Source organism: Homarus americanus, unplaced genomic scaffold (genome assembly GCF_018991925.1).
Source record: "Homarus americanus isolate GMGI-L3 unplaced genomic scaffold, GMGI_Hamer_2.0 scaffold6317, whole genome shotgun sequence".
NCBI classification, from domain to species: domain Eukaryota; kingdom Metazoa; phylum Arthropoda; class Malacostraca; order Decapoda; family Nephropidae; genus Homarus; species Homarus americanus.
The window spans coordinates 6,560,912-6,574,006 of NW_024730668.1; the positions used below are offsets into that span (position 1 = coordinate 6,560,912).

Here is a 13,095-nt window from a genome sequence, read left to right on the forward strand (position 1 = left end):
CAAAGTCCCGGCTTGTGAACTGGGGCCCTCCGTCGGTTCGCAGGCGCACAAGAACGCCCACGTCACGGAAATAGTGGCGGAACTTGCTGATGGTGGCGGCAGACGTCGTATCATTACCGCACTTGATGACAACAGGCCAACCAGAGAGACGGTCGACGATGACAAGGAAGGACTTTCCTGACACACAGAAAAAGTCGGCCGACACAGACTCAAAAGTAGTGTAGTCGTCGTTTCGTGGCCTCAGCTCCGCGGTGACTGTCGTGAAGGCGAGCCAAGACGTGGGGACGTGAGGCAGCAGGGACAATTACACGTGCTCTGTACAGAACAAGGTCCCCGTCGCAGTAGAGTTCTTGAGGAGTTTCCAATATGGGAGGAGCGTGTTGTGAAGGTCGTAGGGAATCCGTTCCGCACGCACTCGACTCGACGAGTCGGACATAGAAAGGGTCATCTCGGGCCGCTGTTAGAAGATCATCCATTGCCTTGTCGTCATCTGGTGACAGGTCCGAACGAAGGGATTGGACAGCGTGTAGGGTGACCACAGTCCTGACGGAAAGAGCGAGGTCGGCGTCGAGCACCTGGTGTTCTGGAGTAGGGCGGCTGACAGGAGAGCGGGATAAGGCATCAGAGATGCAGAGCTCCTTACCAGCACGCCACACTGCTGTGAAGATGTACGCCGAGAGCTTCTGGAGGCGAGGGTTCTCAACGCCATCAAGCGTGTAGTGGTTGAGGATCGGGACGAGCGGGCGATGGTCGGTCACTAGGTGAAAATGTTGCAGGCCTATGAGGTAAAACCTGCACTTGGACGTCGCCCAAACCACAGCCAACAGCTCCAGCTCAATAGTGGCATAGCGCGTTTCGGTGTCAGAGAGGAAACGCGAGCCACACTGGACGAGCCGGAACTGCCCTCCACCATAATCCTGCAGTAGGGCGTATCCCACACCGTACAAGCGTGAGGCATCTGTCTGCAGAACCGTCGGCAGGGCTGGGTCAAACGTGGCGAGGACATGTAGACTAGACAGGCCCTGTTTCACTTGCTGGAAGGCCTTGTCGTGGTCGGGAGTCCACAGGAATGTCATCATGGGGCTCATCAGGGGGCGGAGTGGTTGGGCGGCTGCGGAGATGTCTGGCAAAAACTCTGTTAACTGATTGAGGAGACCCATGAAGGGCCTCAAGTCGGTGAGGTTAGCAGGGGTGGGGAAATCCGTGATAGCGCGGACCTTGTCCGGGTTGGCTGCAATACCATTCCCTGAGAGGGTGTACCCACAGAAGTTCACTGAAGAGCCGGCCAGAACAAACTTGTCGGCATATAGGGTGATGCCGTGCTTCCGGCACCTGTTGAGTATCTCGTAGATAAGGCAGAGGTGATCCGTGTAGTCCTCGTCGTACACGAGTATGTCGTCGACCACTTTCACGCAGTTTGCCAGACCTTGTAGAGCCATATCTCCTCGAAGGCAAAAGGCATCTCCTGTAGCGGCGAATCCCATGGGGCCATGGCAATAACTGCAACGTCCGTGCGGGGTCATGAAAGTTGTAAGTGATCGGTCTTCTTCGGCAAGGTCTATCTGCCAGTATCCGCACAGGGCGTCCATCGTTGTGAAGAAGCTCGCCTTCGGGGTCACACTGCGGATAGCTGCAAAGGGAATGGGAGAAGGGTGTGCAGGACGAGACACCTGGCTGTTGAGCTTGGAGAGGTCGGTGGTGATCCGAACACCACCTTTGGGTTTTGCGACGACTACCATAGGGTGACACCATGGAGATGGGTCATCTCTGGCTTGTGCAATGATTTCTTGGGCGACCATGGAGTCCAGCTCGTTTTTGACCGCATCACGGAAGGCCAGGGGGACCAGTCGAGGGGTGTAGATGGCGAAGGGCTTCGCGTCGTCCCTCAAGTGGATCCTCATGGGGGGGCCTGCCATCTTCTTGAGGGGCTTGGATTCCAGAGCGGACTTGGTCACCAGAACGTCGCTGAATTCCTTCAGGAAGTGCTTCCAACGGAGAGGTGTCACTGACAAGAGGTAGGGGTAGGGCTACAGCAGGGTAGTTGCTGCTCCCTTCGTGCACCCTGTAGGCTTGTATTACTTCGAGAATAGGTTTGGGGAAGTCCTGGGAGATGATGGCCAACTCTTGGCAATGTCTGTCGGACAGCAAAGGAGTTGGGACACCATTATGCACATCAATCCAGGCTTGACACGACCTGTTGCCAAAGGTGATCTGTGCTTGGAGTGAACTTAGGGCAGGGGCCATCTGTTAACCATCTGCTGTGAAGCAGAGGTCCTTGGGAGGCGATCCTAGATCGCGTGGAGAGAGCCCCAAACATTGCAAATGCTGGGGGCCGATGACTGTAGCATCAGCGCCGATGTTGGGCAGCATCTCGAGACAGGATGACACACTGCCGTAGGTCAAGATGACGCTGATCTGCCGGGGAACTTTGGTCCTGGGACGCGAGGGGGAGTACACCTTGATAATATGGGTCGGGCGTTGTCCAGGGTCGTCGTGCCTCTGATTTGGCTACTGTGGGCGGCCCTCACTGGTGGAAGGGCGCTGCTGCTTCCGCCGACGCTGTCCCTTGGGTTTGTTGGTCGGGTAACACTTGTCGTAGTGGCCCAGACGGCCACACACATTGCACTGGACGCGTTTGGCTGGGCACTGCACTGTAAGTGACCAGTGGCCCTTGCGGTCACAACTGTCGCAGGTAGACTCAGCAGCTGGACACACCTGTGTTCTGTGCTGCGTACCACAGCTGTTGCAAAGGGAGCCGGGCGTTGGCGTGGTGGGCGTAGGCGTTGGGGTAGACTTCTTGTCTTTCTTGTATTGGGACATAGCCCGTACGGCTGTAGGGAGAGCTCGGATAGCAGAGGCGGCACACCTGGCAGCCTCATACGAGCGACATACTGTCAACACATCCTTAAGAGGAGAGGAAGAGTCGAGGGAGGTGAGGCGTTGGACAAGTTCCTGGTCCTTAACACCCATCAGGATCACTACTTCAACTGGGTCTCCTCGCACTGCTGGTGATTACCGGGACATATGTCTATCTCTTCCGAGGCTCTCTTGAGTCGTACATAGAAATCGTCAAAAGTCTCACCCTCCATCTGTCTATAGCTAAACACTTCCCTCCTGCGGAGAGCTTCATTCCGCTGACCTTTGATGTGCCGTTCTAGAACATCCAGTACCTCCTCTACAGACAACGATGAAATCGGGGGCACTTGCAACGTATGTTCCAACACATGCTGCGTTCCCAAAGACAGGCACATACGTAGCTGAATGAGTTGTTTAAGCTGTGGCAAGCAATGGATATCCACCGTTGTAGCATAATCAGTCCACCGTCGCCGCCACTCACGAAAAGTCTGGAAAGTCTCATCAGGCTTCAATGTGAGTGGGGGTTGGACAACCACTTTGGTAGAGGGCGTTGACGAGGTATCTGAGCCAGTCGGTACCGGAGTAGTGGAAGGGCCAAGGGCTTGATTACCAGAGACGCTAGATATCAAAGCTGCAAACCTTTCGTTATCTTCCAATCTCCTTTGGTGGTCCTCAGCACGTCTTTTCGCTTCGTCCTCGCGCCTTTCCTCCCTCATAAGCTTCATCAGAGCAATTATCTCTGAGGACGAGGGTGAGGGTCGAGGGGTGTGGCTGGGAGATGTGTTGGGAGAGGGTGAGGCGTCGCGCTCTGACTGGTCATCCATCTCTGTAGAGCTGTCATCCGTCTGATTCATCCGGGCGCTAGGGACACCCCTGCGTGAGGCCCTGGGCATAATTACTTTATCTGTATATTGTATCTCGAATTAGTGTTGACCGGTCAGCCCGTTGTATCAACCAGATCTGAGACAACAAAATTAATTGAATACACAGGTAAGTAACTTTTATTTATATATATATATATATATATATATATATATATATATATATATATATATATATATATATATATATATATATATATATATATATATATATATATATATATATGTAATATTCAGAAATTTCAGAGTAATTTCAAATGCCCCGCCATGAGTGATACTGAGCGTTCAAGGTCATCTGAGGGGAGGGAGCGCTGCCTGCTCGTAGCGAGAGATTGCGGAACTAGGCCTATATGATATTAAATGTAATTTACCGAATTAATAATGATGCGATTCATGAAGTTAAGGGACTATTATTGAATTTGAAATTATTATAGATCGTTTAGCAGTCTGAATAATGTTACGGGTGTCCCAAGGAGTTATTAGTTAGGCGGTAAATATATCACGTAGGCCCAAGCTAGCGCCTTGGGGAGACGCGACGCTGGCTAGGCCAGTCCCGGAGAGCATTCACACAGACAAGACGTTCCGCGCGTCCATCAGAAATAGTCACGTGGCCTAGTCACCTGTGCTGCGCTATTGCAGTATAACAAGTAAGTCTCATTCGATCTCAGACAGGGTTAGATAGGGCAGTGATAAAGTAAACTAGAGCTAACAGTGAGTTCATTTCAGGGTTTCCGTCAGAACCCACTTGACTGGAGTTGACTGGAGTTGACTGGAGTTGACTGGAGTTGACTGCGAGAGATTGACTGCCGTTGATGATTGAGGGTGGCGATTGTCGCCATTGGACCGATCAGTGTAGGCCTGTCACTGTTTAGCGGGGTAGCAAAGGATCTCTTGAGTGAACGAGTGCTCCCGACAACTAACACGACACGGGACCAGCATCAGCAGTGGGTGATCAGTTCTTACCACTCCGGTGCACAACCCCACATGTCCCGAGCAGCTAGTGAAACCCTCTTGCTAACGGGAAGCTAAAGTTTCTCTCAACTGCGCAAGGTCTGATTGGCTCACTCTCTTCCTGCCCATGGACGCACTGGGAGTACACTAAGGCTATCTGAGTATATTAATGGTCACCCACTGAGACCGTGAGTCTAGGACTCTAGGAGATACCTAGAGGAACATTTTATCTTCCTTATTACGGGTGTAGTTAACACCATTCCTCAGACTGATATTATCTTGACGTGTGTAGTTTAATACTTCTTAAATAATTTCGATAGTAGTGTTTTTTTGAATGTTTGTGCCATTAAGTGGAACCAGAGTGATACTGTGATTTGATTCTTTTAATGCCTCTAATTGTTCTTCATAATTCTGATCTCAGGTATAACCTTGTTCCCCAGAGTAGTGGTTAGGTTAGGTTAGGAAGTGTACATCTGTTGAGGTGCTATAATTTTGTTGAGTGCCCTTAAGGCCTATTCAGTGTAGAGTATTTAATTCCTTAAATTTTATTACCATTTCCTCAGTGACTGATATAATTTTGTTGAGTGCCCTTAAGGCCTATTCATTGTAGAGTATTTAATTCCATAAATTTTATTACCATTTCCTCAGTGACTGATATTATCTTGCTGAAAGCCCTTAAGGCCTATTCATTGTGGAGTATTTAATTTCTTATTTTTTAGTACCATTTCCTAAGTGACTGATATTATTTTGGGAAAGCCTTAAGGCCTGTTCATATGTGCAATTAACATTTCTTAATACTTTAAATTTATTGTTGCCTGTGTTTCTAATAATTTCTATGTCATGTATAACTTTTATTCCCCAGAGTAGTGGTTAAAGTTTAAGTTAAGAGGTGCGCATATTGGTGTACCATTATTTGATTGTGTTTGTAGTGTTGGAGGGAATATAAGTGTCTAAATTTTACAGTGTGTCTCATTCATCCCAGTCACAGACGCTATCCTTCCACGGGTCACGGACAGTTCATTTTGTGTAGTAGATTTAAGTGTTCTTGTGCTGGTTCGGGATTTTTCTCAAAGGGGCGCTTCCACTGCCTTTACCATCTATTAAATTTTAATAAACCCCAAGTCAAGTGAGAAATTAAAGTCCAGCAAATTCCGACCGGTTACATATATATATATATATATATATATATATATATATATATATATATATATATATATATATATATATATATATATATATATATATATATATATATATATATATATATATATGTGTATATATGTATATATAAAATATATATGAAGAAATGACCGCAGTCGGTGTGTCCGTGCGTGGGTTGGTGTGTGTAGGCGCGGGGAGCGCGGAGGGAGGCGGTGGGGGGTGAGCAGTGGGGGGTGAGCGTTTGGAGGGTGAGTTACCCTGAGGCGGCTGGGGACGGACGTGCTGACGCACCACTCCTCACAAATGCCCTATATCGGCCTTCCACCTCAGGGAATCCTTTAAAACAAGGACACACACTTTAGCACTACACACACGAGGGGCACTTAAGACACTTCACAGGAACTTGCTGTCACTGATATGGAAGGTTTCTAAGTCCCTGAATCATTTTTGTCATTCTTCGCTGCACCGACTCTAGTGAATTTATATCCATTCTATAATAGGGGCACCAGAACTGAACCGCATAATCGAGATGCGGCCTAACTAGCGCAAGATATAGTTGCAATAAGACCTCTGCACTCTTGTTACTTACACTTCTAGATATAAAACCCAATACTCTGTTTGCCTTATTTCGAACATTAACGCACTGTTTTCTAGGCCGTAGGTCCGGGCTTACAAGTACCCCTAGGTCTCTTTCACAAGTCGACTTCTCTAGGTTGATGTTGTTCAGGCTGTATACATTATGAGTATTTGTTCTTCCAATATTAAGTACGCTGCACTTGCTGGTGTTGAATTTCATTTGCCATTTTTCAGACCACCCCTGCAGTTTATTTAGATCCTCCTGTAATGCATTTGCATCCTGCCCTGAATTAATTTGCCGCCCTATTTTGGTGTCATCCGCAAACTTGCTTATGTCACTGCTGATCCCAGTATCTAAATCGTTTATGTAGATTATGAACAAGAGTGGGCCTAGTACTGACCCCTGGGGAACCCCACTGGTTACACGGCCCCACTCAGATTTAACACCATCTACGCTGACCCTCTGCGTTCTATCGGTGAGCCATGATTTTATCCAATTTAAAACTTTCCCCTTGATACCATGAGCCTTAATTTTTCTCAGAAGCCTCTGATGTGGTACTCTGTCAAATGCTTGAGGAAGAGTCACGAATGCGTGATTCTCCCTCGTGTAGAGGTATATACGTGCACCCGCGGGGCAGCTTGGGCCTCCGTATTCATACCAGAAGGGTCGATCTTACCAACAACATAACTTCTCTATCATTTTGGATCACTGTATACTTGGTTATGAACTCCGGTGTTCTTGATCAGGGTAATTTCCTATGTCTATTCATATAATCTAATCAGAGGTTGAGCTTGCCAGGAAAAGGTGGAATATACACGTCGATAACATTAATTCTGCAAGCTCAGGCCTGAGGCGAACAAGGAGCTATATTCACGGGGAGGCGCTAGATCTTGGAGATTATACCAGTTGACAGAATAGTTCAGGAGATTAATGACTTTCTTAAATAGACAACTGACACTAACTAAACTATAAACATCAGATTCTCTGATGTCGTGGCGACAAAATGATATAACTTCAGGCGCGATCAGAAACTCATGGATACCCCCACGGACGACATAAAAGACGCCACTCTAGCTGGCAAACTCGACACTCACTTACTTGACACGTTCTACTAACAATAAGGACAGTTGAAGCGTTCTACCCCACTCACAATGGATCTTGAATGTTCCAACTGTAAACAGACATATCGAAGTTGACTCAAAACAAGGGTGTACTCTCTCACACTCAAATTCATTTTATAGAGAGGTTGGTTTCAGTAAGTCAGAGAAAATGGGATAACGGAGGACTGAGGTGTCTTGAATTGATGAGAAAACGGACTCCTCAGATGGAGGACTCAAACGAAAGCCGAGTTACATGTTTTGTGGGCTATTGAGCGTAATATGAATCATTTGATTTTGGCGCTAACTGACGTGTAAGACCGTGGTCGTTACAACTGCAAGGAGAACATTTCCTGATTCTTTCTTTACCTCTCATGTCATCCGTTTTGCGCAGAAAAACTCGTACAATTGGATACATATAATTCAAATATAAATGGATCATGAGAAATTTACATGAATTTTGTCGATGCTAAATAAAGGAAAATTGTGAACAGTGTTTGTCTTTGATTTACTCATTTCATATCATTACACTTAGGTTTAATGGGTCGCAATTCAAATTGTTGTTCTGGCTGTGGGTCGCAGTAAAAAAGTTTGAAAAACACTGCTTTAGATGGTCTCGGATTATAACATATAACGAGACGGGCGTAGACGACATCAGGACGCGGTGTAAATTTTAGAATTCCTTTGCGAAACATTTATTCCAGGGAATTCTCATGAATTAGAGCACAGACTACTCTAATTATTTTATCTTAACAGCAATCATAATTAATTTCTTCTGGATGTTGATAGTATAGCCGTGGTATTTTATTAGCTACGATGGTGTATGGTCTCGTATTTTTACTATTACATATAGCCACGGGATCTGCAGCTCTACCACCAATGTGCATGCATAAATCGCTATTCCAAATTCCCGACAGGCAATGTGACAATGGGCACTATCAATTGCCAACGAAGTTATCCAACCTCCTTTTAGAGGTGTTTTGTAGGGTATGAAGAGGCAAAATGCACAATCCCAGTCGTGTAATAATGTTATATTTGTAAACTTAATACCAACGATTTTCATACCTACCCTCACTCGACACGACTATTCAGTGGTCTGGTAATATAGAATTAGGAACTCTTGAAACAATCTGCCACAGTGTTGTGACGGCACCCAGTTGAGCTCTTTCAAGGCCAGACTTGACGAGCACTGAAGCATGTCACATTGAGGAACCAGTACATGCCCAGTACTTGCCAACAGTGCATAATAGAGAAGTGGTCGACTGCCCGTACAGCTAACAGGGTGATCAGTAGCGGATAGGATAAAGTAACGTAAACTAAATTTTGTGGTGCAAATAAAGCGTTTGGGCCGACGAAGGACATAACAGGCGAATGTTGATGGAACAAAACCTTTCCCTCATTATAACGACTATCGATAGCGAGTTATAACGACTACCGATAATGAATTATAACGACTACCAATAGCGACTTATAACGTGCATAATTTTCAAATCAAAACAATGAATGTTTAAAAAATTCACATTCTTCACACTGACTATTACCATCAATTGTATATAGTTTCAAATTAATGGTACTGAGATGCTATCGAGGACATGGGTTATAAGACTTGATAAAATTTAAGTTTACTGTTTTCGCACATATAATTTCATTAGAGAGAGACTCAAATTTGACTCAAATTTGGACTCAAAATTTTAATATTCCCGTCAGCCAGGGGGAAGCCGAAGGAGAACAGGAACACTTAACGTCCAAACGGCGAGGGAACAGTGAGAGTGTGACAAGCAAAACGGCGTACAGTTGCAAGCAGTTATTATCTATTCGTATTATTACTATCATATTAAATATTTCTCGAGTGAATATGAATAACCGGCAGTCCTCTGATTTGCTCTGCCATCCCGTTAAAAACCGTTATATAAATATATAATCCTGCTAAAGATTCCCACTAGCCGGTAGATCCAAATTCTTAACGCGAGATTGAAAGCAAAACCTCCAGATTTAGCGGAAAACACGCTGAATTGGCAACACTGCCGGCTTCAGGTGTTTACGTGGAGACAGGCCATACCAACCAGCCTTGTGTGTGTTGCACCACTTCCTGATACTGACAGTGAGGTAACGGTATTAGTTTTTATCCACACACCCTCCACGGAGAAATGAAATCACGTACTTATTCACCTTGTATAATGCGAGCCATATTGTTTTGAAAAAATGCCAACTTATACTCTGTCAGTTTACTTACATACTGTTCCTCGTGATTAATATAGTTTCAAGTCTTAAGAATATTTTAATTAAAGAGATATATCTCATAAACAAAAATATAATCATAATGAGTGTTAGTGGTTGGTTGAGCTGGACATAATAAAGCACAAGTCTAGATGACATTTGCCTATTAGGACAAACTGAAAGATCTTAAACAGATTTATATAAATTTGTTGCTAGTTCATTTTCTCTGATTTACTGACTAAAACATAATTATGTGTACTGTACGTACTGTATGTGATCCAAGACAATAAAATTTGCAATATTTTCAGATGTCATAGATCACATACAGTTCTAGTGGATCCTCTCCCCTACAACTACAACTGCCGTTTGTCGCTGACTAGCCGACCCCTTTTCGAATTCCCCAGCCAACGCCTCGTGGTCTAAGGTCGGCAACCAGCGCCGCCTAACATAGCTGAGGTCAACTATAAAGCCACGCCTACCTCCGCTATATAAGACCTGACCCCGCCGTGATTACCCTCCCAGCTATATCAGCCAGGAAGAAGTAATTGAACCACCTCCTGCCTCAATATACACATTTCTACATATAACATTACTAGAGGAATAAAGATGAGAGTGACCAACCAGCTCCACTAAGAACCTGGCAGGCCTCTCCATACAGTGTACCTTTAGACTAACACAACTAACACTTAACTAACACCTCAAAAAAAAAAAATGTGACTACCCTCCCAGTTACACAAGGACCTGGGCGGGCTCACTAACTCCAACAATAACAAATAATAATAATAAGCAGCATTATATAAATAAACCAATATTAATACAAAGGTCTGACGACCCAAGGGAGCAGAACAAAGACAAAACACCAATAAGAAAGATGAAGCGATCTGGTTGAGCCCAGATTCTTTCTACTCCTACTGTATTTCAGTTTCACCACTTTTCCTTCAACTCCTAATAATCTTCTTTCACCTCTTAACTAAAGACTTCGTATCGTATCGACCTGCCCCTTCTTCTACCTACAGCCACCAGCAAGCAACACCTCCTCTGAGCACGCTCCCCAACCAGCTCTCTCTACTCACGCTTGTAACCACGCTGCCACTTCCCAGCACCAAACTGCATTGTACATCCAATACAACATGTATACAGAGAGCGCATTGTGAGTTTCCATTCTCCAACCCATCCTGAGTGTGAACCAACATCTCGAAACCCCACACTATAGTGGTGTTAAGTTGTTTTAATTTACAAAACATCATTTTCTAACAAGCTGCTAGCCAACGCATATAAAATGGTTTTCCTTTTCGACAGTTAAATATCTGACACCAATTAAAGGACTTGTATATCCGACACTCACTATTTAAAGGACTTATATATCTGACTCACCACTTAAGGGCTTATATATCTGACTCACACTGCTTAAAGGATTTGTCGAATCATAGCATTATCTGCCTTCATGTATTGCTATACTGTACACTGCATTCGTGCTTGACTGCACCTCCACCAAACACACTTGGTTACTATATAAATCACAAAGGCCTCATACTGTGACAAAACGTCATCTACCAAACAACGTATGACGCACACCTCCACTCTGGAGGGCGACGAAAACAAAATTTTAAGTCAGAAATGTATCACAAAGAGCAAAGCACAACTTACTGTACGTGGGACGAAGCAGTTGCTTCCTGCCTCCTATTCCGGCATATACAGTATATATATATATATATATATATATATATATATATATATATATATATATATATATATATATATATATATATATATATATATAATCTTGTTTTGTTAGCAATGTCAGCACAAGGAGCGGGAGGTTAAGGTGAACTAATATATGTGCAGGTTATTACATTCTAAGGACATTATTCCTCTATAGTCCTAATTATATATAATACAAAGTGGCAAACATGAGGAAATAACTTACCATGTTACATGTTGAGAGGCGGAAAACTTTAAAATGTTAATTTCCTGGGTTATTTTTCCATTATTTTCAGTCAAAATGGTGAACCGTAGGCAGAATGTAACAAGAAATGTAATAATTCCCAACAGAAACGAGAACTACGGTAGATATCCCGTACAGAATGGTCACCCGATAAAGTATATCCTCGTCTCCATCATCTTGCACCTTACTGAGAGTGCAAGTGGGTGTTGTGGAGCACCTGCTGGCTGAGGAAGGAGTCGCGAGTCCCATGACCTTGATCAAAGTTGCCAGATAGATCCTCCTGTGATGTCCCTCCTTGCTCCCCACAACACTGAGGAAAAGGAAAGTTGACAAGTTAAAATATGGAGTTGAAATACGTGGATGCAGCAAGCAACGCGCACACTCACCCTTTCGTTGCAATTCACGCACTTCCCATTTTATTCTGGCTACCGCCAAACAATTTTATTCAGCTGAGGGTAACCTCCCACAGCCAAAGGGATAATAACATTTATATTAAGTACTGATTAATATAGTAAATTAGGTACATTACATAACACAAGTAAAACACAAAATATACAATTATCCAAACACAAGTAAAACAACTATGCAGTTATCAAAACATCAGAATATTACTCAATTATTTCTACTTTAAAACTGTGCCGACACAGGGTCAGGGGGTAGCAGTGCACCCACTACCCGCTCCCGCTCTAACCCCCACCCGGGAGGTGGCTCAGCCTACCAGACAGGAGGAGGCGAGCGCCGTGTAAGCAATGACATTTCTAACCAAACCCTGCAAAATACAGTGTACTTAGCAAATGCTGCAGCTTCTGAGAATGGGGGGGGGGGTTACTACGAAGAGCAGAGACGTTACCGAGAACAAATTCTGGCTTGAATGTCATGTACACTAATACTGACACGTTTCTTGATAAGAGAGAGGAGTTTGAAACACTACTGAAAGTACTACTGTTGCAAGAACAGGAGAATCGACCCAGGAAATGTGAGTTCAGTACTGCTGGATATGACTGATTACGAACCTTTCTCAGAAACTTGCAGGGGTGTGGTTATCTCTATGGGCAAGCCGAGCCGAGCCGGCGCGGGGTATAGGGTGAGGATGTTTTGAAGGTCCAAGTGGTGTAAGAATTAAATTAAAGGGACTTGTATATTCGTCGGGTGTACTGATCCAAACTTCAGCGGCCCACTAAATCAAAGGAACTTAAAGGCACTTGTAAACAACGCATGCCCAACCCTAGCCACCTCCTTATCATTGGGGACTTTAACTATGGCGACATCGACTGGAAACAGAGTCACCCCAAGGATTTGGAATAACCTGCTACTGTTTTTGTAGAAACTCTTGAGAATAATTTTCTATTCAACATGTTAAGATGACTTCGACATTAGGAGCAAACACCAAGCCATGACTCATCATAACAG

At 44.6% G+C, this 13,095-nt stretch overlaps 1 protein-coding gene across 3 annotated transcripts in view; it reads right to left on the bottom strand.

The window, feature by feature from the left end:
- LOC121867220 (protein unc-13 homolog 4B-like) overlaps positions 1-11,909 on the bottom strand; it is a 205,390-nt gene extending 193,481 nt beyond the window's left edge. For 2 of the 3 annotated variants that reach the window (XM_042367065.1, XM_042367064.1), the window contains exon 1: positions 11,668-11,907. In XM_042367065.1, the coding sequence (XP_042222999.1) occupies positions 11,668-11,670 (3 nt within the window). In that variant the 5' untranslated portion in view covers positions 11,671-11,907. Of the gene's footprint in view, positions 1-11,667 lie in introns of all 3 variants that reach the window. The other variant, XM_042367066.1, reaches the window with a different exon arrangement.
- Between the last annotated feature and the right edge of the window lie 1,186 nt (positions 11,910-13,095).